We start from the raw sequence: 27,948 nt of genomic DNA, 5'->3' as shown, positions 1-27,948 counted from the left end.
GAGGGAGGGAGGATGAGACAGGCGGAGTGGGAGTGCGGAGCCCGAGGGAAGGGGAGAGCAGAGAGCAGGCAGCTGAGTGTGGGAGGCAGATCCCTGTTCTCCGGACAAACTACGGAGCCAGGATCAGGAGCCGTGGCATTCCTGCCATTCCCAAGTCATTCTCGGATCCAGAGGGGGAACGTCGCCGGAGACCTGAGATGGGGAACCACCTCCTGAGGGAACAAACCAAAGCTTTCTGTAAGTGAACGAACTCTGGCTCAGCCTGACATTTAAAGGGGCAACGCCCTGGATGGCGAGGGGGGGGGGAAATATTTGGCCAGCCGTAATCTTCCCGGTCCAACTTTCTTTTGCCGTGTCCTCCCACGTCGGCGTCACGCCCGACTCCCCGATCAGGGCTGCTCCTCCCCATGGCCCCCTCTCCACGCAGATTCCCGGGCTGATCGACCGAGGGGTGCACTCAGCAGTCAAGCGGCGAGGGGGAGGCAACCCCGGCTGAGAAGCATCGGAGGTGCCGTCTTTCGGGAGGGGGCGCTAAACCCGGGGGAGTGCGGGCGCCGTGCGAAACCTCCCGTGGGCGCTCTCTTTCAGGATGCTTGCAGTCTCAATTAGCTTTATCGGCATAGGAAATGCCAACTGCGGGTCAAGGGAATCTGGACGCCGAAGATTAAAAGAAAGCTCTCCCAAAGGAAGGCACAGCAGCCTGAACTCAAAAGAAAGTTGCCTTGAAAGAGGTACCCACTCTGCTATGACTGACAGTGCATAGGTAGGTTGTAGCAGGGAGGGATGGCCCTCGAAGGGTGCAGACAGGAAAGAGGTCACACATGGTGCATTCACTGTCCGCCCATCTGTGAGGCCGATAAGTTTGAGAGAATTGACAGGAATTACCAGTTCCTTCACATTCCAAATGGAATTTGTACTCCTGATAAAATCACTTGCTTTAGCTCACGTCAAATACCAAACATATCAGCGTTAAACTGCTGGCAAGCAAAGATAGCAAGACTCTGGGACCGGGTGTCACAGTGCGTTAGATACACTGTCCTTTCCCCCCTCTGGGACCGGGTGTCACAGTGTGTTAGATACACTGTCCTTTCCCCCCTCTGGGACTGGGTGTCACAGTGTGTTAGATACACTGTCCTTTCCCCCTCTGGGACCGGGTGTCACAGTGTGTTAGATACACTGTCCTTTCCCCCCTCTGGGACCGGGTGTCACAGTGCGTTAGATGCACTGTCCTTTCCCCCTCTGGGACTGGGTGTCACAGTGTGTTAGATACACTGTCCTTTCCCCCTCTGGGACTGGGTGTCACAGTGTGTTAGATACACTGTCCTTTCCCCCTCTGGGACTGGGTGTCACAGTGCGTTAGATACACTGTCCTTTCCCCCGTCTGGGACTGGGTGTCACAGTGTGTTAGATACAGTGTCCTTTCCCCCTCTGGGACCGGGTGTCACAGTGTGTTAGATACACTGTCCTTTCCCCCTCTGGGACCGGGTGTCACAGTGTGTTAGATACACTGTCCTTTCCCCCTCTGGGACCGGGTGTCACAATGTGTTAGATACACTGTCCTTTCCCCCTCTGGGACCGGGTGTCACAGTGTGTTAGATACACTGTCCTTTCCCCCTCTGGGACCGTGTGTCACAGTGTGTTAGATACACTGTCCTTTCGCCCTCTGGGACCGGGTGTCACAGTGTGTTAGATACACTGTCCTTTCCCCCTCTGGGACTGGGTGTCACAGTGTGTTAGATACACTGTCCTTTCCCCCTCTGGGACTGGGTGTTACAGTGTGTTAGATACACTGTCCTTTCCCTCTCTGGGACCGGGTGTCACAGTGCGTTAGATACACTGTCCTTTCCCCCTCTGGGACCGGTTGTCACAGTGCGTTAGATACACTGTCCTTTCCCCCTCTGGGACTGGGTGTCACAGTGCGTTAGATACACTGTCCTTTCCTCCTCTGGGACCGGGTGTCACAGTGCGTTAGATACACTGTCCTTTCCCTCTCTGGGACCGGGTGTCACAGTGCGTTAGATACACTGTCCTTTCCCTCTCTGAGACTGGGTGTCACAGTGCGTTAGATACACTGTCCTTTCCCTCTCTGGGACCGGGTGTCACAGTGCGTTAGATACACTGTCCTTTCCCCCTCTGGGACCGGGTGTCACAGTGCGTTAGATACACTGTCCTTTCCCCCTCTGGGACCGGGTGTCACAGTGTGTTAGATACACTGTCCTTTCCTCCTCTGGAACCAGGTGTCACAGTGCGTTAGATACACTGTCCTTTCCTCCTCTGGGACCGGGTGTCACAGTGCGTTAGATACACTGTCCTTTCCCTCTCTGGGACCGGGTGTCACAGTGCGTTAGATACACTGTCCTTTCCCCCCTCTGGGACTGGGTGTCACAGTGTGTTAGATACACTGTCCTTTCCTCCTCTGGAACCAGGTGTCACAGTGCGTTAGATACACTGTCCTTTCCCTCTCTGGGACTGGGTGTCACAGTGCGTTAGATACACTGTCCCTTCCCCCTCTGGGACCGAGTGTCACAGTGTGTTAGATACACTGTCCCTTCCCCCTCTGGGACCGGGTGAAACAGTGTGTTAGATACACTGTCCTTTCCTCCTCTGGAACCAGGTGTCACAGTGCATTAGATACACTGTCCTTTCCCTCTCTGGGACTGGGTGTCACAGTGTGTTAGATACACTGTCCTTTCCCCCTCTGGGACCGGGTGTCACAGTGTGTTAGATACACTGTCCTTTCCCCCCTCTGGGACTGGGTGTCACAGTGTGTTAGATACACTGTCCTTTCCCCCTCTGGGACCGGGTGTCACAGTGTGTTAGATACACTGTCCTTTCCCCCCTCTGGGACCGGGTGTCACAGTGCGTTAGATGCACTGTCCTTTCCCCCTCTGGGACTGGGTGTCACAGTGTGTTAGATACACTGTCCTTTCCCCCTCTGGGACTGGGTGTCACAGTGTGTTAGATACACTGTCCTTTCCCCCTCTGGGACTGGGTGTCACAGTGCGTTAGATACACTGTCCTTTCCCCCGTCTGGGACTGGGTGTCACAGTGTGTTAGATACAGTGTCCTTTCCCCCTCTGGGACCGGGTGTCACAGTGTGTTAGATACACTGTCCTTTCCCCCTCTGGGACCGGGTGTCACAGTGTGTTAGATACACTGTCCTTTCCCCCTCTGGGACCGGGTGTCACAATGTGTTAGATACACTGTCCTTTCCCCCTCTGGGACCGGGTGTCACAGTGTGTTAGATACACTGTCCTTTCCCCCTCTGGGACCGTGTGTCACAGTGTGTTAGATACACTGTCCTTTCGCCCTCTGGGACCGGGTGTCACAGTGTGTTAGATACACTGTCCTTTCCCCCTCTGGGACTGGGTGTCACAGTGTGTTAGATACACTGTCCTTTCCCCCTCTGGGACTGGGTGTTACAGTGTGTTAGATACACTGTCCTTTCCCTCTCTGGGACCGGGTGTCACAGTGCGTTAGATACACTGTCCTTTCCCCCTCTGGGACCGGTTGTCACAGTGCGTTAGATACACTGTCCTTTCCCCCTCTGGGACTGGGTGTCACAGTGCGTTAGATACACTGTCCTTTCCCCCTCTGGGACTGGGTGTCACAGTGCGTTAGATACACTGTCCTTTCCTCCTCTGGGACCGGGTGTCACAGTGCGTTAGATACACTGTCCTTTCCCTCTCTGGGACCGGGTGTCACAGTGCGTTAGATACACTGTCCTTTCCCTCTCTGAGACTGGGTGTCACAGTGCGTTAGATACACTGTCCTTTCCCTCTCTGGGACCGGGTGTCACAGTGCGTTAGATACACTGTCCTTTCCCCCTCTGGGACCGGGTGTCACAGTGTGTTAGATACACTGTCCTTTCCTCCTCTGGAACCAGGTGTCACAGTGCGTTAGATACACTGTCCTTTCCCCCTCTGGGACCGGGTGTCACAGTGTGTTAGATACACTGTCCTTTCCTCCTCTGGAACCAGGTGTCACAGTGCGTTAGATACACTGTCCTTTCCTCCTCTGGGACCGGGTGTCACAGTGCGTTTGATACACTGTCCTTTCCCTCTCTGGGACCGGGTGTCACAGTGCGTTAGATACACTGTCCTTTCCCCCCTCTGGGACTGGGTGTCACAGTGTGTTAGATACACTGTCCTTTCCTCCTCTGGAACCAGGTGTCACAGTGCGTTAGATACACTGTCCTTTCCCTCTCTGGGACTGGGTGTCACAGTGCGTTAGATACACTGTCCCTTCCCCCTCTGGGACCGAGTGTCACAGTGTGTTAGATACACTGTCCCTTCCCCCTCTGGGACCGGGTGAAACAGTGTGTTAGATACACTGTCCTTTCCTCCTCTGGAACCAGGTGTCACAGTGCATTAGATACACTGTCCTTTCCCTCTCTGGGACTGGGTGTCACAGTGTGTTAGATACACTGTCCTTTCCCCCTCTGGGACCGGGTGTCACAGTGTGTTAGATACACTGTCCTTTCCCCCCTCTGGGACTGGGTGTCACAGTGTGTTAGATACACTGTCCTTTCCCTCCTCTGGAACCAGGTGTCACAGTGCGTTAGATACACTGTCCTTTCCTCCTCTGGAACCAGGTGTCACAGTGCGTTAGATACACTGTCCTTTCCCTCCTCTGGAACCAGGTGTCACAGTGCGTTAGATACACTGTCCTTTCCTCCTCTGGAACCAGGTGTCACAGTGCGTTAGATACACTGTCCTTTCCTCCTCTGGAACCAGGTGTCACAGTGCGTTAGATACACTGTCCTTTCCCTCCTCTGGAACCAGGTGTCACAGTGTGTTAGATACACTGTCCTTTCCCTCCTCTGGAACCAGGTGTCACAGTGCGTTAGATACACTGTCCTTTCCTCCTCTGGAACCAGGTGTCACAGTGTGTTAGATACACTGTCCTTTCCCCCCTCTGGGACCGGGTGTCACAGTGTGTTAGATACACTGTCCTTTCCCCCTCTGGAACCAGGTGTCACAGTGTGTTAGATACACTGTCCTTTCCCTCTCTGGGACTGGGTGTCACAGTGCGTTAGATACACTGTCCCTTCCCCCTCTGGGACCGGGTGTCACAGTGTGTTAGATACACTGTCCCTTCCCCCTCTGGGACCGGGTGTCACAGTGTGTTAGATACACTGTCCTTTCCTCCTCTGGAACCAGGTGTCACAGTGCATTAGATACACTGTCCTTTCCCTCTCTGGGACTGGGTGTCACAGTGTGTTAGATACACTGTCCTTTCCCCCTCTGGGACCGGGTGTCACAGTGTGTTAGATACACTGTCCTTTCCCCCCTCTGGGACTGGGTGTCACAGTGTGTTAGATACACTGTCCTTTCCCTCCTCTGGAACCAGGTGTCACAGTGTGTTAGATACACTGTCCTTTCCCTCTCTGGGACTGGGTGTCACAGTGTGTTAGATACACTGTCCTTTCCCTCTCTGGGACTGGGTGTCACAGTTTTTTCGATTTTGTTTTGTATTCATTCATGGGATGTGGGTGTCACTGGCCAGGCCAGCATTTATTGCCCATCCCTAATTGCCCTTGAGAAGGTGGTGGTGAGCTGCCTTCTTGAACCGCTGCAGTCCATTTGGGGTAGGTACACCCACAGTGCTGTTAGGAAGGGAGTTCCAGGACTTTGACCCAGCGACAGCGAAGGAACGGTGATATAGTTCCAAGTCAGGATGATGTGTGAATTTCGTGGGTTTGGGCGGTGCTGTCTAAGGAGCCTTGGTGCATTGCTGCAGTGCATCTTGTCGATGGTACACACTGCTGCCACTGTGCGTCGGTGGTGGAGGGAGTGAATATTTGTAGATGGGGTGCCAATCAAGCGGGCTGCTTTGTCCTGGATGGTGTTGAGCTTCCCGAGTGTTGTTGGAGCTGCACCCATCCAGGCAAGTGGAGAGTATTCCATCACACTCCTGACTTGTGCCTTGTAGATGGTGGACAGGCTTTGGGGAGTCAGGAGGTGAGTTACTCACTGCAGGATTCCCAGCCTCTGACCTGCTCTTGTAGTCACAGTATTTATGTGGCTGGTCCAGTTCAGTTTCTGGTCAATGGTAACCCCCAGGATGTTGATAGTGGGGGATTCAGAGATGGTAATGCCATTGAATGTCAAGGGGAGATGGTTAGATTCTCTCTTGTTGGAGATGGTCATTGCCTGGCACTTGTGTGGTGCGAATGTTACTTGCCACTTATCAGCCCAAGCCTGGATATTGTCCAGGTCTTGCTGCATTTCTACACGGACTGCTTCAGTATCTGAGGAGTCACGAATGGTGCTGAACATTGTGTAATCATCAGGGAACATCCCCACTTCTGACCTTATGATTGAAGGAAGGTCATTGATGAAGCAGCTGAAGGTGGTTGGGCCGAGGACACTACCCTGAGGAACTCCTGCAGTGATGTCCTGGAGCTCAGATGATTGACCTCCAACAACCACAACCATCTTCCTTTGCGCTCGGTACGACTCCAACCAGTGGAGGGTTTTCCCCCTGATTCCCATTGACCTCAGTTTTGCTCGGGCTCCTTGATACCATACTCGGTCAAATGCTGCCTTGATGTCAAGGGCAGTCACTCTCACCTCACCTCTCGAGTTCAGCTCTTTTGTCCATGTTTGAACCAAGGCTGTAATGAGGTCAGGAGCTGAGTGGCCCTGGTGGAACCCAAACTGAGCATCACTGAGCAGGTTATTGCTGAGCAAGTGCCACTTGATGGCACTGTTGATGACACCTTCCATCACTTTACTGATGATTGAGAGTAGACTGATGGGGAGGTAATTGGCCGGGTTGGAATTGTCCTGCTTTTTGTGTACAGGACATACCTGGGCAATTTTCCACATTGCAGTGTAGATGCCAGTCTTGTAACTGTACTGGAACAGCTTGGCTAGGGGCGCGGCAAGTTCTGGAGCACAGGTCTTCAGTACTATTGCCTGAATATTGTCAGGGCCCATAGCCTCTGCAGTATCCAGGGCCTTCAGTCGTTTCTTGATATCACATGGAGTGAATCGAATTGGCTGAAGTCTGTCATCTGTGATGCTGGGGACTTCAGGAGGAGGCCGAGATGGATCATCAACTCAGCACTTCTGGCTGAAGATTGTTGCAAATGCTTCAGCCTTATCTTTCGCACTGATGTGCTGGGCTCCCCCATCATTGAGGATGGGGATATTTGTGGAGCCTCCTCCTCCAGTTAGTTGTTTAATTGTCCACCACCATTCACGGCTGGATGTGGCAGGACTGCAGAGCTTAGATCTGATCCGTTGGTTATGGGATCGCTTAGCTCTGTCTGTCGCATGCTGCTTACGCAGTTTGGCACGCAGATAGTCCTGTGTTGTAACTTCACCAGGTTGACACCTCATTTTGAGGTATGCCTGGTGCTGCTCCTGGCATACCCTCCTGCACTCTTCATTGAACCAGGGTTGGTCTCCTGTCTTGATGGTAATGGAAGAGTGGGGGATATGCCGGGCCATGAGGTTACAGATTGTGGTTGAGTACAATTCTGCTGCTGCTGATGGCCCACAGCACCTCATGACTATGACCATGTCAGGCTGTTGCTTGACTAGTCTGTGGGACAGACCCCCCAACTTTGGCACTAGGCCCCAGATGTTAGTCAGTGCTCGGGAAGGATGTGAAGGCTTCAGAGAGAGAGCGCAGAAAAGATTCACGAGAATGGTTGTGGGAGGAAGGAGGTCATGGTGCCTCGACTGGAGAAGCTGGGGCTGTTCTTCCTGGGGAACGGAAAGTTGAAAGGAGAGGGAGTTGAGGTGGGAGGCCAGGGCAGAATGCCCAGCGCAAGGGACGGGATGAACCGTCCCGCGGACGTGCAGGCCACCAGACCACTGCGGTCAACGAGGCCAGCAAAGCCAGCAGTTGAAGCCTTGGCAGGACAGGCCTCAGATGAAGCCGACTGGCGAGACGGCAGACCCGCCGCCGAGCCGGTTGCCGGGGAAACCTGAACGGAGGTCACGCGGATGCAAGGTACCGGAATGTTAATGTCACATTGACGCCCGGCCTATTAGACATTGACTGGGTCGGGGTGAATGGCAGGGGGGAGTGGGGGAGGGAGGAGGAGAGGTGCTCAGGGTTGGAAGCAACTTAAAGCAAAGATGAGGTCAGAGTAGGCCTGATGCCAATCTGAGAAGACATTCGGCCTGTGAGTGAGGAAGAGGCCAGAATCGAATCGAGGGGTTCGGGGTGGTTTATATATAGAATAACAGATACCCGGGAGTGAGTTACAGACTGGAATCTAATCAAGGGGTTCGGGTGGGTTTATATACAGAATAACAGATACCCGGGAGTGAGTTACAGACTGGAATCTAATCGAGGGGTTCGGGGTGGTTTATATATAGAATAACAGATACCCGGGAGTGAGTTACAGACTGGAATCTAATCGAGGGGTTCGGGTGGTTTATATATAGAATAACAGATACCCGGGAGTGAGTTACAGACTGGAATCTAATCGAGGGGTTCGGGGTGGTTTATATATAGAATAACAGATACCCGGGAGTGAGTTACAGACTGGAATCTAATCGAGGGGTTCGGTGGGGTTTATATATAGAATAACAGATACCCGGGAGTGAGTTACAGACTGGAATCTAATCGAGGAGTTCGGGGGGGGTTTATATATAGAATAACAGATACCCGGGAGTGAGTTACAGACTGGAATCTAATCGAGGGGTTCGGGGGGTTTATATATAGAATAACAGATACCCGGGAGTGAGTTACAGACTGGAATCTAATCGAGGGGTTCGTGGGGTTTATATATAGAATAACAGATACCCGGGAGTGAGTTACAGACTGGAATCTAATCGAGGGGTTCGTGGGGTTTATATATAGAATAACAGATACCCGGGAGTGAGTTACAGACTGGAATCTAATCGAGGGGTTCGGGGGGTTTATATATAGAATAACAGATACCCGGGAGTGAGTTACAGACTGGAATCTAATCGAGGGGTTCGTGGGGTTTATATATAGAATAACAGATACCCGGGAGTGAGTTACAGACTGGAATCTAATCGAGGGGTTCGGGGGGTTTATATATAGAATAACAGATACCCGGGAGTGAGTTACAGACTGGAATCTAATCGAGGGGTTCGTGGGGTTTATATATAGAATAACAGATACCCGGGAGTGAGTTACAGACTGGAATCTAATCGAGGGGTTCGGGGGGTTTATATATAGAATAACAGATACCCGGGAGTGAGTTACAGACTGGAATCTAATCGAGGGGTTCGGGGTGGTTTATATATAGAATAACAGATACCCGGGAGTGAGTTACAGACTGGAATCTAATCGAGGGGTTCGGGGGGTTTATATACAGAATAACTGATACCCGGGAGTGAGTTACAGACTGGAATCTAATCGAGGGGTTCGGGGGGTTTATATATAGAATAACAGATACCCGGGAGTGAGTTACAGACTGGAATCTAATCGAGGGGTTCGGGGGGTTTATATACAGAATAACAGATACCCGGGAGTGAGTTACAGACTGGAATCTAATCGAGGGGTTCGGGGGGTTTATATATAGAATAACAGATACCCGGGAGTGAGTTACAGACTGGAATCTAATCGAGGGGTTCGTGGGGTTTATATATAGAATAACAGATACCCGGGAGTGAGTTACAGACTGGAATCTAATCCAGGGGTTCGGGGGGGTTTATATATAGAATAACAGATACCCGGGAGTGAGTTACAGACTGGAATCTAATCGAGGGGTTCGGGTGGTTTATATATAGAATAACAGATACCCGGGAGTGAGTTACAGACTGGAATCTAATCCAGGGGTTCGGGGGGGTTTATATATAGAATAACAGATACCCGGGAGTGAGTTCCAGACTGGAATCTAATCGAGGGGTTCGGGGGGTTTATATATAGAATAACAGATACCCGGGAGTGAGTTACAGACTGGAATCTAATCGAGGGGTTCGGGGGGTTTATATATAGAATAACAGATACCCGGGAGTGAGTTACAGACTGGAATCTAATCGAGGGGTTCGGGGTGGTTTATATATAGAATAACAGATACCCGGGAGTGAGTTACAGACTGGAATCTAATCGAGGGGTTCGGGGTGGTTTATTTATAGAATAACAGATACCCGGGAGTGAGTTACAGACTGGAATCTAATCGAGGGGTTCGGGGGGTTTATATATAGAATAACAGATACCCGGGAGTGAGTTACAGGTCTATAAATGTGTCAGACATTCTCTCCCTTCATGTCTCCCCTCTCCTGAATGTCCTTCGCTCTGTCTTTGTGCAGTTGTCCCTCTGTCTGTCTGTGATAATTGATCTCGCCTCTCCCTCTCCAGATGGTACATGCTATTACATTGGCAGCTGTCCTAGTCTTGGACTGTAAAGCAGAGCTGAGTTCTCTTCATACCCTGTCCTTAGTTCCTGCCATCCTTTTCTTTTTCATTGTGTGTCAGATTATAATCCTGGTTTATTGCTCAGTCACACAGGGTGAAATCGCAGTCGAGCAGGAGAGAGAGGAGAATTCTGTACAGTTCTCAACGTACGTCACTGGAGAGACGCTGCAGGTAAAGCCTGGGAACCCGACCCACACTCAACGCCACGTGTCGGGCTCGGCTTGGCTCTACGTTCTGGGTCCAGCATTGGGGTTCGGGGTGCGGTCGGGTTCGGGTTGGCACTGCTCAGGTTTTGTTTTGTCCTGTTTTCTTTTTAATCTATGTTTTGGCCCGATTTTATTTCTGTCCTAATGACATGTTTGATACTTTCGGGTCGGCTTGGGCATGAAAAAGAATTGAAGGACTCAGACCTGGGTCGGGTTCGGGTCGGGGTCGGGTCGGCCGTGCCCGGGTCGGGTTCGGGTCGGCCGTGCCCGGGTCGGGTTTGGGTCGGGTTCGGGTTGGCCGTGCCCGGGTCGGGTTCGGGTCGGACGTTCCCGGTCGGACGTTCCCGGGTCGGGTTTGGGTCGGGTTAGGGTTGGCAGTGCCCGAGTCGGGTTTGGGTCTCAGAGAGACACACAGATGGACTGTACAGTGTCAGAGACATACTGAGACACACACAGACTGTACAGTGTCAGAGAGACACTGAGACAAACACACGGACTGTACAGTGTCAGATGCTGAGACACACAGACGGACTGTACAGTGTCAGAGTGACACTGAGAGACACACACGGACTGTTCAGTGTCAGAGAGACACAGAGAGACACAGATGGACTGTACAGTGTCAGAGAGACAGTGAGACACACACACGGACTGTACTGTGTCAGAGAGACTCTGAGACACACACGGACTGTACAGTGTCAGAGGGACTCACAGACGGACTGTCCAGTGTCAAAGAGACACTGAGACACACACACGGACTGTACAGTGTCAGAGAGACACTGAGACACACACATGGACTGTACAGTGTCAGCGAGACACTGAGACACACACACGGACTGTACTGTGTCAGAGAGACTCTGAGACACACACACGGACTGTACAGTGTCAGAGGGACACACAGACGGACTGTCCAGTGTCAAAGAGACACTGAGACACACACACGGACTGTACAGTGTCAGAGAGACACTGAGACACACAGACGGACTGTACAGTGTCAGAGAGACACACAGACACACACGGACTGTACAGTGTCAGAGAGACACAGAGACACACACACGGACTGTACAGTGCCAGAGAGGCACTGAGACACACAGACGGACTGTAGTGTCAGAGAGACACTGAGACACACACACAGACTGTACAGTGTCAGAGAGACACTGAGACACACACACGGACTGTACAGTGTCAGAGAGATACTGAGACACACATGGACTGTACAGTGTCAGAGAGACACTGAGACACACACGCGGACTGTACAGTGTCAGAGAGATACTGAGACAGACACGGACTATACAGTGTCAGAGAGACACAGACAAACACACGGACTGTACAGTGTCAGAGAGACACTGAGACACACACAGACTGTACAGTGTCAAAGAGATACTGAGACACACACGGATTGTACAGTGTCAGAGAGACACACAGACACACATGGACTGTACAGTGTCAAAGAGATACTGAGACACACACAGACTGTACAGTGTCAGAGAGACAGTGAGACACACAGACAGACTGTACAGTGTCAGAGGGACACACAGACGGACTGTACAGTGTCAGAGAGACACAGACACACATGGACTGTACAGTGTCAGAGTGACGCACACGGACTGTACAGTGTCAGAGAGATACTGAGACACACACAGACTGTATAGTGTCAGAGAGACACTGAGACACACACACGGACTGTACAGTGTCAGAGAGACACTGAGACACACACACGGACTGTATAGTGTCAGAGAGACACTGAGACACACACACGGACTGTACAGTGTCAGAGAAACACTGAGACACACACACGGACTGTACAGTGTCAGAGAGACACAGACACACACACGGACTGTACAGTGTCAGAGGGACACTGAGACACACACATGGACTGTACAGTGTCAGAGAGACACTGAGACACACACATGGACTGTACAGTGTCAGAGAGACACTGAGACACACACACGGACTGTACAGTGTCAGAGAGACACTGAGACACACACATGGACTGTACAGTGTCAGAGAGACACTGAGACACACACACGGACTGTACAGTGTCAGAGAGACACTGAGACACACACACGGACTGTACAGTGTCAGAGAGATACTGAGATACACACGGAATGTACAGTGTCAGAGACACAGAGAGACACTCGCACAGACTGTACAGTGTCAGAGAGACACTGAGACACACACATGGACTGTACAGTGTCAGAGAGACACTGAGACACACACATGGACTGTACATTGTCAGAGAGACACTGAGACACACACACGGACTGTACAGTGTCAGAGAGACACTGAGACACACACATGGACTGTACAGTGTCAGAGAGACACTGAGACACACACACGGACTGTACAGTGTCAGAGAGATACTGAGATACACACGGAATGTACAGTGTCAGAGACACACAGAGAGACACTCGCACAGACTGTACAGTGTCAGAGAGACACTGAGACACACACACGGACTGTACTGTGTCAGAGAGACAGTGAGACACACAGACGGACTGTACATTGTTAGAGGGACACACACACGGACTGTACTTTGTCAGAGAGACAGTGAGACACACACACGGACTGTACAGTGTCAGAGAGATACTGAGACACACACGGAATGTACAGTGTCAGAGGGACACAGAGGGACACACACACGGACTGTACAGTGTGAGAGAGACACGCAGAGAGACACACACACAGACTGTACAGTGTCGGAGAGACACTGAGACACACATGGACTGTACTGTGTCAGAGGGACACAGAGACACACACACAGACTTTACTGTGTCAGAGTGACACAGAGAGACACACACACAGACTTTACTGTGTCAGAGAGACACTGAGACACACACGGACTGTACAGTGTCAGAGGGACACAGAGAGACACACACACAGACTGTACAGTGTCAGAGAGACACTGAGACACCCACGGACTGTACAGTGTCAGAGGGACACACACACAGACTGTACTGTGTCAGAGAGACACTGAGACACCCACGGACTGTACAGTGTCAGAGGGACACACACACAGACTGTACTGTGTCAGAGAGACACAGACAAACACACGGACTGTACAGTGTCAGAGAGACACTGAGACACACACAGACTGTACAGTGTCAAAGAGATACTGAGACACACACGGATTGTACAGTGTCAGAGAGACACACAGACACACATGGACTGTACAGTGTCAAAGAGATACTGAGACACACACAGACTGTACAGTGTCAGAGAGACAGTGAGACACACAGACAGACTGTACAGTGTCAGAGGGACACACAGACGGACTGTACAGTGTCAGAGAGACACAGACACACATGGACTGTACAGTGTCAGAGTGACACACACGGACTGTACAGTGTCAGAGAGACACTGAGACACACACACAGACTGTACAGTGTCAGAGAGACACTGAGACTCGCACACGGACTGTACTGTGTCAGTGAGATACTGAGACACACACACGGACTGTACAGTGTCAGAGAGACACTGAGACACACACACGGACTGTACAGTGTCAGAGAGACACTGAGATACACACGGAATGTACAGTGTCAGAGACACAGAGAGACACTCGCACAGACTGTACAGTGTCAGAGAGACACTGAGACACACACATGGACTGTACAGTGTCAGAGAGACACTGAGACACACACACGGACTGTACAGTGTCAGAGAGACACTGAGACACACACACGGACTGTACAGTGTCAGAGAGACACTGAGACACACACATGGACTGTACAGTGTCAGAGAGACACTGAGACACACACACGGACTGTACAGTGTCAGAGAGATACTGAGATACACACGGAATGTACAGTGTCAGAGACACACAGAGAGACACACACACGGACTGTACTGTGTCAGAGAGACAGTGAGACACACAGACGGACTGTACATTGTTAGAGGGACACACACACGGACTGTACTTTGTCAGAGAGACAGTGAGACACACACACGGACTGTACAGTGTCAGAGAGATACTGAGACACACACGGAATGTACAGTGTCAGAGGGACACAGAGGGACACACACACGGACTGTACAGTGTGAGAGAGACACGCAGAGAGACACACACACAGACTGTACAGTGTCGGAGAGACACTGAGACACACATGGACTGTACTGTGTCAGAGGGACACAGAGACACACACACAGACTTTACTGTGTCAGAGTGACACAGAGAGACACACACACAGACTTTACTGTGTCAGAGAGACACTGAGACACACACGGACTGTACAGTGTCAGAGGGACACAGAGAGACACACACACAGACTGTACAGTGTCAGAGAGACACTGAGACACCCACGGACTGTACAGTGTCAGAGGGACACACACACAGACTGTACTGTGTCAGAGAGACACTGAGACACCCACGGACTGTACAGTGTCAGAGGGACACACACACAGACTGTACTGTGTCAGAGAGACACAGACAAACACACGGACTGTACAGTGTCAGAGAGACACTGAGACACACACAGACTGTACAGTGTCAAAGAGATACTGAGACACACACGGATTGTACAGTGTCAGAGAGACACACAGACACACATGGACTGTACAGTGTCAAAGAGATACTGAGACACACACAGACTGTACAGTGTCAGAGAGACAGTGAGACACACAGACAGACTGTACAGTGTCAGAGGGACACACAGACGGACTGTACAGTGTCAGAGAGACACAGACACACATGGACTGTACAGTGTCAGAGTGACACACACGGACTGTACAGTGTCAGAGAGACACTGAGACACACACACAGACTGTACAGTGTCAGAGAGACACTGAGACTCGCACACGGACTGTACTGTGTCAGTGAGATACTGAGACACACACACGGACTGTACAGTGTCAGAGAGACACTGAGACACACACACGGACTGTACAGTGTCAGAGAGACACTGAGACACACACATGGACTGTACAGTGTCAGAGAGACACTGAGACACACACATGGACTGTACAGTGTCAGAGAGACACTGAGACACACACACGGACTGTACAGTGTCAGAGAGACACTGAGACACACACATGGACTGTACAGTGTCAGAGAGACACTGAGACACACACACGGACTGTACAGTGTCAGAGAGACACTGAGACACACACACGGACTGTACAGTGTCAGAGAGATACTGAGATACACACGGAATGTACAGTGTCAGAGACACAGAGACACTCGCACAGACTGTACAGTGTCAGAGAGACACTGAGACACACACATGGACTGTACAGTGTCAGAGAGACACTGAGACACACACATGGACTGTACAGTGTCAGAGAGACACTGAGACACACACACGGACTGTACAGTGTCAGAGAGACACTGAGACACACACATGGACTGTACAGTGTCAGAGAGACACTGAGACACACACACGGACTGTACAGTGTCAGAGAGACACTGAGACACACACACGGACTGTACAGTGTCAGAGAGATACTGAGATACACACGGAATGTACAGTGTCAGAGACACACAGAGAGACACTCGCACAGACTGTACAGTGTCAGAGAGACACTGAGACACACACACGGACTGTACTGTGTCAGAGAGACAGTGAGACACACAGACGGACTGTACATTGTTAGAGGGACACACACACGGACTGTACTTTGTCAGAGAGACAGTAAGACACACACACGGACTGTACAGTGTCAGAGAGATACTGAGACACACACGGAATGTACAGTGTCAGAGGGACACAGAGGGACACACACACGGACTGTACAGTGTGAGAGAGACACGCAGAGAGACACACACACAGACTGTACAGTGTCGGAGAGACACTGAGACACACACGGACTGTACTGTGTCAGAGGGACACAGAGACACACACACAGACTTTACTGTGTCAGAGAGACACAGAGAGACACACACACAGACTTTACTGTGTCAGAGAGACACTGAGACACACACGGACTGTACAGTGTCAGAGGGACACAGAGAGACACACACACAGACTGTACAGTGTCAGAGAGACACTGAGACACCCACGGACTGTACAGTGTCAGAGGGACACACACACAGACTGTACTGTGTCAGAGAGACACTGAGACACACACGGACTGTACAGTGTCAGAGGGACACACACACAGACTGTACTGTGTCAGAGAGACACTGAGACACACACGGACTGTACAGTGTAAGAGGGACACACAGACGGACTGTACAGTGTCAGAGAGACACTGAGACGCTCTCATAGACTGTACAGTGTCAGAGAGATACTGAGACACACACGGAATGTACAGTGTCAGAGGGACACATAGACGGACTGTACTGTGTCAGAGAGACACTGAGATACACAGACGGACTGCACAGTGTCAGAGAGACACTGAGACACACAGACGGACTGCACAGTGTTAGAGAGACACTGAGACACACACATGGAATGTACAATGTCAGAGGGACACACAGACGGACTGTACAGTGTCAGAGAGACACTGAGACGCACTCACAGACTGTACAGTGTCAGAGGGACACACAGACGGACTGTACTGTGTCAGAGAGACACTGAGATACACAGACGGACTGCACAGTGTCAGAGAGACACTGAGATACACAGACGGACTGCACAGTGTTAGAGAGACACTGAGACACACACACGGAATGTACAATGTCAGAGGGACACACAGACAGACTGTACAGTGTCAGAGAGACTCTGAGACGCACTCACAGACTGTACAGTGTCAGAGAGACTCTGAGACGCACTCACACAGGATTCTGAATGGTTGGGTTCGTGTTTGAAACGACAGAAATGTCTTTACATCTGTTTGTTACACTGACCTTTTTGGTCTTGCTTATTGTGGAAGGATGAGGGACCCGCCAGGGGTCTGAGAGCGACAGACACTGAGCTGGACTCCCAGGAGTCGGGACCTTGGAGAGAACTTGCAGAGGGTGGCATCAAAGCGGAGACCTCAGAGGACGAGTCCGGCAGATTGGAGGAGGAGACCAGGCCACCGACTGAAGGGCACGAGGATGGTCAGCAAGCCACTGCTCACCTCCAGGGTAGGCATCATATCATTCCAATACTCGGAGCGCACAGAAAGAGGCAATTTTACCCACAGTATGGGGAGAAGGTGGATGGGTGAGGATTGAGGGATATGGGATATAGATCAGAAGGTAAGCTATCTCTGGAAGTATGTTCCCATGTTAGTTAACTGTTATTATATATCATTGGTTGAGAGACTTGGATTGTGAGATTATGACTGTCGTGAAGTTGTAACTCTTTGATCCCATGATCGAAATCCCACTGCGGGTAACGACAAAGGGAATGTTAAGTAAGGCTCCACCGACCCGAGATCAGCCTTGGAATTCCGAGATGTCATTCGAAATACTTTATCAGACAGTCCATGAGTCTCGAGTGACTGGCAGACCCGATATACACACATCTCACACATTCAGACAATCCCAATGGACCCGAACCCCTTCCCGTTCACTCCCACTGTACACAATCCCAATGGACCCCAAACCCCTTCCCCTTCACTCCCACTTTACACAATCCCAATGGACCCGAACCCCTTCCCCTTCACTCCCACTGTACACAATCCCAATGGATCCCAAACCCCTTCCCGTTCACTCCCACTGTCGACAATCCCAATGGACCCGAACCCCTTCCCGTTCACTCCCACTGTACACAATCCCAATGGACCCCAAACCCCTTCCCCTTCACTCCCACTTTACACAATCCCAATGGACCCGAACCCCTTCCCCTTCACTCCCACTGTACACAATCCCAATGGATCCCAAACCCCTTCCCGTTCACTCCCACTATACACAATCCCAATGGACCCCAAACCCCTTCCCGTTCACTCCCATTGTACACAATCCCAATGGACCCAAACCCCATCCCGTTCACTCCCACTGTACACAATCCCAATGGACCCAAACCCCTTCCCGTTCACTCCCACTGTACACAATCCCAATGGATCCCAAACCCCTTCCTGTTCACCCCCACCGTACAGAATCCAAATGGACCCGAACCCCTTCCCGTTCACTCCCACTGTACACAAGCCCAATGGATCCCAAACCCCTTCCCGTTCACTCCCACTGTACACAATCCCAATGGACCCAAACCCCTTCCCGTTCACTCCCACTGTACACAATCCCAATGGACCCGAACCCCTTCCTGTTCACCCCCACCGTACACAATCCCAATGGACCCAAACCCCTTCCCGTTCACTCCCACTGTACACAAGCCCAATGGATCCCAAACCCCTTCCTGTTCACCCCCACCGTACAGAATCCAAATGGACCCGAACCCCTTCCCGTTCACTCCCACTGTACACAAGCCCAATGGACCCCAAACCCCTTCCCGTTCACTCCCATTGTACACAATCCCAATGGATCCCAAACCCCTTCCCGTTCACTCCCACTGTACACAATCCCAATGGACCCAAACCCCTTCCCGTTCACTCCCACTGTACACAATCCCAAAGGACCCAAACCCCTTCCCGTTCACTCCCACTGTACACAATCCCAATGGACCCAAACCCCTTCCCGTTCACTCGCACTGTACACAATCCCAATGGACCCCAAACCCCTTCCCGTTCACTCCCACTGTACACAATCCCAATGGACCCAAACCCCTTCCCGTTCACTCCCACTGTACACAATCCCAATGGACCCAAACCCCTTCCCGTTCACTCCCACTGTACACAATCCCAAAGGACCCAACACCTTCCCGTTCACTCCCACTGTACACAAGCCCAATGGACCCAAACCCCTTCCCGTTCACTCCCACTGTACACAATCCCAATGGACCCGAACACCTTCCCGTTCACTCCCACTGTACACAATCCCAATGGACCCGAACCCCTTCCCGTTCACTCCCACTGTACACAATCCCAATGGACCCGAACCCCTTCCCGTTCACTCCCACTGTACACAATCCCAATGGACCCAAACCCCTTCCCGTTCACTCCCACTGTACACAATCCCAATGGACCCGAACACCTTCCCGTTCACTCCCACTGTACACAATCCCAATGGACCCAAACCCCTTCCCGTTCACTCCCACTGTACACAATCCCAAAGGACCCAACACCTTCCCGTTCACTCCCACTGTACACAAGCCCAATGGACCCAAACCCCTTCCCGTTCACTCCCACTGTACACAATCCCAATGGACCCGAACACCTTCCCGTTCACTCCCACTGTACACAATCCCAATGGACCCGAACCCCTTCCCGTTCACTCCCACTGTACACAATCCCAATGGACCCGAACCCCTTCCCGTTCACTCCCACTGTACACAATCCCAATGGACCCAAACCCCTTCCCCTTCACTCCCACTGTACACAATCCCAATGGATCCCAAACCCCTTCCTGTTCACTCCCATTGTACACAATCCCAATGGAACCAAAACCCCTTCCCGTTCACTCCCACTGTACACAATCCCAATGGACCCAAACACCTTCCTGTTCACTCCCACAGTACACAATCCCAATGCACCCGAACCCCTTCCCGTTCACTCCCACTGTACACAAACCCAATGGACCCCAAACCCCTTCCCCTTCACTCCCACTGTACACAATCCCAATGGACCCAAACCCCTTCCCCTTCACTCCCACTGTACACAATCCCAATGGATCCCAAACCCCTTCCTGTTCACTCCCATTGTACACAATCCCAATGGAACCAAAACCCCTTCTCGTTCACTCCCACTGTACACAATCCCAATGGATCCCAAACCCCTTCCTGTTCACTCCCACTGTACACAATCCCAATGGACCCAAACCCCTTCCTGTTCACTCCCACAGTACACAATTCCAATGGACCCCAAACCCCTTCCCGTTCACTCCCACTGTACACATTCCCAATGGACCCGAACCCCTTCCCATTCACTCCCACTGTACACAATCCCAATGCACCCAAACCCCTTCCCGTTCACTCCCACTGTACACAATCCCAATGGACCCGAACCCCTTCCCGTTCACCCCCACTGTACAGAATCCCAATGGACCCAAACCCCTTCCCGTTCACTCCCACTGTACACAATCCCAATGGACCCGAACCCCTTCCTGTTCACCCCCACTGTACAGACTCCCAATGCACCCGAACCCCTTCCCGTTCACTCCCACTGTACACAAACCCAATGGACCCCAAACCCCTTCCTGTTCACTCCCACTGTACACAATTCCAATGGACCCCAAACCCCTTCCCGATCACTCCCACTGTACACAATCCCAATGGACCCGAACCCCTTCCTGTTCACCCCCACTGTACAGAATCCCAATGGACCCAAACCCCTTCCCGTTCACTCCCACTGTACACAATCCCAATGGACCCGAACCCCTTCCTGTTCACCCCCACTGTACACAATCCCAATGGACCCGAACCCCTTCCTGTTCACCCCCACTGTACAGAATCCCAATGGACCCAAACCCCTTCCCGTTCACTCCCACTGTACACAATCCCAATGGACCCAAACCCCTTCCCGTTCACTCCCACTGTACACAATCCCAATGGACCCAAACCCCATCCCGTTCACTCCCACTGTACACAATCCCAGTGGACCCCAAACCCCTTCCCGTTCACTCCCACTGTACACAATCCCAATGGACCCGAACCCCTTCCCGTTCACCTCCACTGTACACAATCCCAATGGACCCAAACCCCTTCCCGTTCACCTCCACTGTACACAATCCCAGTGGAAAGACTGATCTGCTGTCTTTCTATTCCTCAGACCTGGTTCGACACTTAAAGTCGGAAGGGGAGGAATTGAAGAGTGAAGTGAGGACACTGAATGAGCAGATAAAGGTACGAATTTGGACAGGGACTCTGTGTGTGCAATGGGACAGGACCCTCCCTAGTGGGGAGGGAGGGGGTGCGTGTACTGTCCCTCTCCCGGCTCTCCCTCCCCCTCCCTCCCAGTGAATCCAGAAACCTCCCCTGGGGCTTTACTCCCTCTGCAGAGGTCATTTCCAGTGCATTCAGGAAGTTACATCCATGCAGATTTGTGCCCCTGTCTCTTCACACCCACCACCACATCACAGCCCAGCTATTGGGCCATGGGGGGTGTTACTCACTCACATCTGCTTCATCAATGACCTTCCTTCAATCATAAGGTCAGAAGTGGGGATGTTGCTGATGATTGCACAATGTTCAGCACCATTCGTGACTCCAGATACTGAAGCAGTCCGTGTAGAAATGCAGCAAGACCTGGACAATATCCAGGCTTGGGCTGATAAGTGGCAAGTAACATTCGCACCACACAAGTGCCAGGCAATGACCATCTCCAACAAGAGAGAATCTAACCATCTCCCCTTGACATTCAATGGCATTACCATCGCTGAATCCCCCACTATCAACATCCTGGGGGTTACCATTGACCAGAAACTGAACTGGACCAGCCATATAAATACTGTGACTACAAGAGCAGGTCAGAGGCTGGGAATTCTGCAGTGAGTAACTCACCTCCTGACTCCCCAAAGCCTGCCCACCATCTACAAGGCACAAGTCAGGAGTGTGATGGAATACTCTCCACTTGCCTGGATGGGTGCAGCTCCAACAACACTCAGGAAGCTCGACACCATCCGGGACAAAGCAGCCCGCTTGATTGGCACCCCATCCACAAACATTCACTCCCTCCACCACCGACGCACAGTGACAGCAGTGTGTACCATCTACAAGATGCACTGCAGCAATGCACCAAGGCTCCTTCGACAGCACCGCCCAAACCCGCGACCTCTACCAACTAGAAGGACAAGGGCAGCAAATACATGGGAACACCACCACCTGCAAGTTCCCCTCCAAGTCACACACCATCCTGACTTGGAACTACATCACCGTTCCTTCACTGTCGCTGGGTCAAAATCCTGGAACTCCCTTCCTCACCGCACTCTGGGTGTACCTACCCCACATGGACTGCAGCAGTTCAAGAAGGCAGCTCACCACCACCTTCTCAAGGGGCAATTAGGGATGGGCAACAAATGCTGGCCTGGCCAGCGACGCCCACATCCCACGAACGAATTGAATAAACAAAGTCCGACCTTCCCATTCCCTGCGCTTTAGGCGGACTCCGCGGAATGGTGGCAGTTTCAGCAGGACATGCACACGGCCGTGACGGTGGCCGACCGACTGAGGTTCGAGGCCGAGGCGGAGGCCGAGGCGCTGAGGGCGAGGTTGCAGGAGGAGCGGGAGAAGCGGGCAAGGCTGGAGGAGGAGCTGGCGGCATTGAGGAGGTACCGGCGGATGGGGAGGGGAAATCGCGAACTCTCTCCCCCCCGAGGACAAGGAGTTTAGGCTCAGGATCAGTTAGAAATTTCAAACCAGAGACAGGGTTTTTTTCTGTTGTTGGGATGAAACGGATTAGGAGGCACGAAGGTTAAAATACAGCTCGGCAATGATCAAATTGAATGGGCGGCGTAGACTAGAGGGGCTGAATGGCCTCATCCGGTTCCCAAGCTGCTCCCACACTGCATTGATACACTGTCCTTTCCCCCTCTGGGACCGGGTGTCACAGTGTGTTAGATACACTGTCCTTTCCCCCCTCTGGGACTGGGTGTCACAGTGTGTTAGATACACTGTCCTTTCCCCCTCTGGGACCGGGTGTCACAGTGTTAGATACACTGTCCTTTCCCCCTCTGGGACCGGTTGTCACAGTGCGTTAGATACACTGTCCTTTCCCCCCTCTGGGACTGGGTGTCACAGTGTGTTAGATACACTGTCCTTTCCCCCTCTGGGACCGGGTGTCACAGTGTGTTAGATACACTGTCCTTTCCCCCTCTGGGACCGGGTGTCACAGTGTGTTAGATACACTGTCCTTTCCCCCTCTGGGACCGGGTGTCACAGTGTGTTCGATACACTGTCCTTTCCCCCTCTGGGACCGGGTGTCACAGTGTGTTAGATACACTGTCCATTACCCCCTCTGGGACTGGGGGTCACAGTGTGTTAGATACACTATCCTTTCCCCCTCTGGGACTGGGGGTCACAGTGTGTTAGATACACTGTCCTTTCCCCCTCTGGGACCGGGTGTCACAGTGTGTTAGATACACTGTCCTTTCCCCCTCTGGGCCCCGGTGTCACAGTGTGTTAGATACACTGTCCTTTCCCCCTCTGGGACCGGGTGTCACAGTGTGTTCGATACACTGTCCTTTCCCCCTCTGGGACCGGGTGTCACAGTGTGTTAGATACACTGTCCATTACCCCCTCTGGGACTGGGGGTCACAGTGTGTTAGATACACTGTCCTTTCCCCCCTCTGGGACTGGGTGTCACAGTGTGTTAGATACACTGTCCTTTCCCCCTCTGGGACCGGGTGTCACAGTGTTAGATACACTGTCCTTTCCCCCTCTGGGACCGGTTGTCACAGTGCGTTAGATACACTGCCTTTCCCCCCTCTGGGACTGGGTGTCACAGTGTGTTAGATACACTGTCCTTTCCCCCTCCTGGGACCGGGTGTCACAGTGTGTTAGATACACTGTCCTTTCCCCCTCTGGGACCGGGTGTCACAGTGTGTTAGATACACTGTCCTTTCCCCCTCTGGGACCGGGTGTCACAGTGTGTTCGATACACTGTCCTTTCCCCCTCTGGGACCGGGTGTCACAGTGTGTTAGATACACTGTCCATACCCCCTCTGGGACTGGGGGTCACAGTGTGTTAGATACACTATCCTTTCCCCCTCTGGGACTGGGGGTCACAGTGTGTTAGATACACTGTCCTTTCCCCCTCTGGGACCGGTGTCACAGTGTGTTAGATACACTGTCCTTTCCCCCTCTGGGCCCCGGTGTCACAGTGTGTTAGATACACTGTCCTTTCCCCCTCTGGGACCGGGTGTCACAGTGTGTTATATACACTGTCCTTTCCCCCTCTGGTACCGGTTGTCACAGTGCGTTAGATACACTGTCCTTTCCCCCCTCTGGGACTGGGTGTCACAGTGTGTTAGATACACTGTCCTTTCCCCCCTCTGGGACTGGGTGTCACAGTGCGTTAGATACACTGTCCTTTCCCCCCTCTGGGACCGGGTGTTACAGTGCGTTAGATACACTGTCCTTTCCCCCTCTGGGACCCGGGTGTCACAGTGTGTTAGAAACACTGTCCTTTCCCCCTCTGGGACAGGGTGTCACAGTGTGTTAGAAACACTGTCCCTTTCCCCTCTGGGACAGGGTGTCACAGTGTGTTAGATACACTGTCCTTTCCCCCTCTGGGGACTGGGTGTCACAGTGTGTTAGATACACTGTCCTTTCCCCCTCTGGGACTGGGTGTCACAGTGTGTTGGACACACTGTCCTTTCCCCTCTGGGACCGGGGTGTCACAGTGTGTTAGACACACTGTCCTTTCCCCCTCTGGGACTGGGTGTCACAGTGTGTTCGATACACTGTCCTTTCCCCCCTCTGGGACCGGGTGTCACAGTGTGTTAGACACACTGTCCTTTCCCCCTCTGGGACCGGGTGTCACAGTGTGTTAGGACACACTGTCCTTTCCCCCCTCTGGGACTGGGTGTCACAGTGTGTTAGATACACTGTCCTTTCCCCCTCTGGGACCGGGTGTCACAGTGTGTTAGATACACTGTCCTTACCCCCTCTGGGACCGGGTGTCACAGTGTGTTCGATACACTGTCCTTTCCCCCTCTGGGACCGGGTGTCACAGTGTGTTAGATACACTGTCCATTACCCCCCTCTGGGACTGGGGGTCACAGTGTGTTAGATACACTATCCTTTCCCCCTCTGGACTGGGGGTCACAGTGTGTTAGATACACTGTCCTTTCCCCCTCTGGGACCGGGTGTCACAGTGTGTTAGATACACTGTCCTTTCCCCCTCTGGGCCCCGGTGTCACAGTGTGTTAGATACACTGTCCTTTCCCCTCTGGGACCGGGTGTCACAGTGTGTTAGATACACTGTCCTTTCCCCCTCTGGGACCGGTTGTCACAGTGCGTTAGATACACTGTCCTTTCCCCCCTCTGGACTGGGTGTCACAGTGTGTTAGATACACTGTCCTTTTCCCCCTCTGGGACTGGGTGTCACAGTGCGTTAGATACACTGTCCTTTCCCCCCTCTGGGACCGGGTGTTACAGTGCGTTAGATACACTGTCCTTTCCCCCTCTGGGACCGGGTGTCACAGTGTGTTAGAAACACTGTCCTTTCCCCCTCTGGGACAGGGTGTCACAGTGTGTTAGAAACACTGTCCTTTCCCCCTCTGGGACAGGGTGTCACAGTGTGTTAGATACACTGTCCCTTTCCCCCCTCTGGGACTGGGTGTCACAGTGTGTTAGATACACTGTCCTTTCCCCCTCTGGGACTGGGTGTCACAGTGTGTTGGACACACTGTCCTTTCCCCCTCTGGGACCGGGTGTCACAGTGTGTTAGACACACTGTCCCTTTCCCCCTCTGGGACTGGGTGTCACAGTGTGTTCGATACACTGTCCTTTCCCCCCCTCTGGACCGGGTGTCACAGTGTGTTAGACACACTGTCCTTTCCCCCTCTGGGACCGGGTGTCACAGTGTGTTAGACACACTGTCCTTTCCCCCTCTGGGACTGGGTGTCACAGTGTGTTAGATACACTGTCCTTTCCCCCTCTGGGACCGGGTGTCACAGTGTGTTAGATACACTGTCCTTTCCCCCCTCTGGGACCGGGTGTCACAGTGTGTTAGATACACTGTCCTTTCCCCCTCTGGACCGGGTGTCACAGTGTGTTAGATACACTGTCCTTTCCCCCCTCTGGGACCGAGTGTCACAGTGTGTTAGATACACTGTCCTTTCCCCCTCTGGACTGGGTGTCACAGTGTGTTAGATACACTGTCCTTTCCCCCTCTGGGACCGAGTGTCACAGTGTGTTAGATACACTGTCCTTTCCCCCTCTGGGACTGGGTGTCACAGTGTGTTTGATACACTGTCCTTTCCCCCTCTGGGACCGGGTGTCACAGTGTGTTAGATACACTGTCCTTTCCCCCTCTGGGACTGGGTGTCACAGTGAGTTAGATACACTGTCCTTTCCCCCTCTGGGACTGGGTGTCACAGTGTGTTAGAAACACTGTCCTTTCCCCCTCTGGGACTGGGGTGTCACAGTGTGTTAGAAACACTGTCCTTTCCCCCTCTGGGACTGGGTGTCACAGTGAGTTAGATACACTGTCCTTTCCCCTCTGGGATGGGTGTCACAGTGAGTTAGATACACTGTCCTTTCCCCCTCTGGGACCGGGTGTCACAGTGCGTTAGATACACTGTCCTTTCCCCTTCTGGGGCCGGGTGTCACAGTGAGTTAGATACACTGTCCTTTCCCCCCTCTGGGACCGGGTGTCACAGTGTGTTAGATACACTGTCCTTTCCCCCTCTGGGACCGGGTGTCCACAGTGCGTTAGATACACTGTCCTTTCCCCCCTCTGGGACCGGGTGTCACAGTGCGTTAGATACACTGTCCTTTCCCCCTCTGGGACCGGGTGTCACAGTGCGTTAGATACACTGTCCTTTCCCCTCTGGACCGGGTGTCACAGTGTGTTAGATACACTGTCCTTTCCCCCTCTGGGACTGGGTGTCACAGTGAGTTAGATACACTGTCCTTTCCCCCTCTGGGACCGGGTGTCACAGTGTGTTCGATACACTGTCCTTTCCCCCTCTGGGACTGGGTGTCACAGTGAGTTAGATACACTGTCCTTTCCCCCTCTGGGACCGCAGCTGAAGTGAAATATCTTTGTCATTCTCTCATGCTGAAGCAGCTCTGTCGATTCCGTGTGTGGTCTGAGGGACGGGAGATTCCTGACCCCTCAATGTCGATGATGACAAGGAACCAGACAAGCCAAGTCCACATTTGCAGACCTGAATCGAGGGGCAATCACCTCGGAGGGAGAATCCCTCAGCCTGTGGTACGAACACATTTCAGGAACTCAATCTGCTTTCCACAGCACTCCCTCTTCTCCTGCTATCTCTCACACTCTCCCTCTGTGAGCTGGGCTTCAATTTTCAGCAGCTATTCAGCCACGGCGGGCATCACGCCCACGCCCTTTCCGTTCCGCACCACCCCCCCCGCCCCTTTCGTGAGCTATTTCTCCCTCACTCGATCTCTCTCCCCTTTTTCCTCTTACCTTTCTCTCTCTCTCGCGCTCTCTTCTCCATGTATCCGTCCACCCACAGACCCCTTGTCCCTGTCCACGACTGTCGGTTCACCTGGCCACTGGGACCAGAAGCTACAGTACAGGGCCCGGACTGAGCTGCTGAGGGTCCGCTGATGTGGGCCTGAAGCCCTCAAACACACAGTGACGTCCCCCACCTTCCCCCACTGTTCGCAATACTGAGCGAGCTCCGCACTGTCGGAGCGTCAGTGAAGGGAGTTCTCCCCAGTGTCCTGGGCTCGATATCTATCCCTGATCGAAGATCGCTGAAAGGCAGGCGTGCTGACCGGTATCGGAGCTGTGGACTCTTGCTGTGCGTCTATCTGACAGCTGTGTTTCCTACACA

General features: G+C 52.5%; 2 protein-coding genes across 2 annotated transcripts in view; both read left to right on the top strand.

Annotated features, from left to right (window-relative positions):
• LOC137366613 (cytospin-B-like) lies at positions 1 to 27,352 on the top strand. The gene is made up of 6 exons (XM_068028327.1): positions 1 to 237; positions 10,439 to 10,524; positions 17,370 to 17,565; positions 21,246 to 21,319; positions 22,574 to 22,743; positions 27,207 to 27,352. The coding sequence occupies exons 1-6, from the start codon at positions 198 to 200 to the stop codon at positions 27,268 to 27,270; spliced, it is 630 nt and encodes a 209-aa protein (XP_067884428.1). The 5' UTR covers positions 1 to 197; the 3' UTR covers positions 27,271 to 27,352.
• The window catches only part of LOC137366614 (adenosine receptor A2b-like), an 8,262-nt gene continuing 7,583 nt past the window's right edge, over positions 27,270 to 27,948 (top strand). Inside the window, exon 1 of the mRNA XM_068028328.1 lies at positions 27,270 to 27,356. Within this exon, the coding sequence (XP_067884429.1) occupies positions 27,270 to 27,356 (87 nt within the window). The remainder of the gene's footprint in view (positions 27,357 to 27,948) is intronic.

Source organism: Heterodontus francisci, unplaced genomic scaffold, assembly GCF_036365525.1.
Source record: "Heterodontus francisci isolate sHetFra1 unplaced genomic scaffold, sHetFra1.hap1 HAP1_SCAFFOLD_1338, whole genome shotgun sequence".
NCBI lineage: Eukaryota > Metazoa > Chordata > Chondrichthyes > Heterodontiformes > Heterodontidae > Heterodontus > Heterodontus francisci.
Note: the sequence above shows the minus strand (reverse complement) of the source record. Positions and strands in the feature narration are given on the sequence as shown.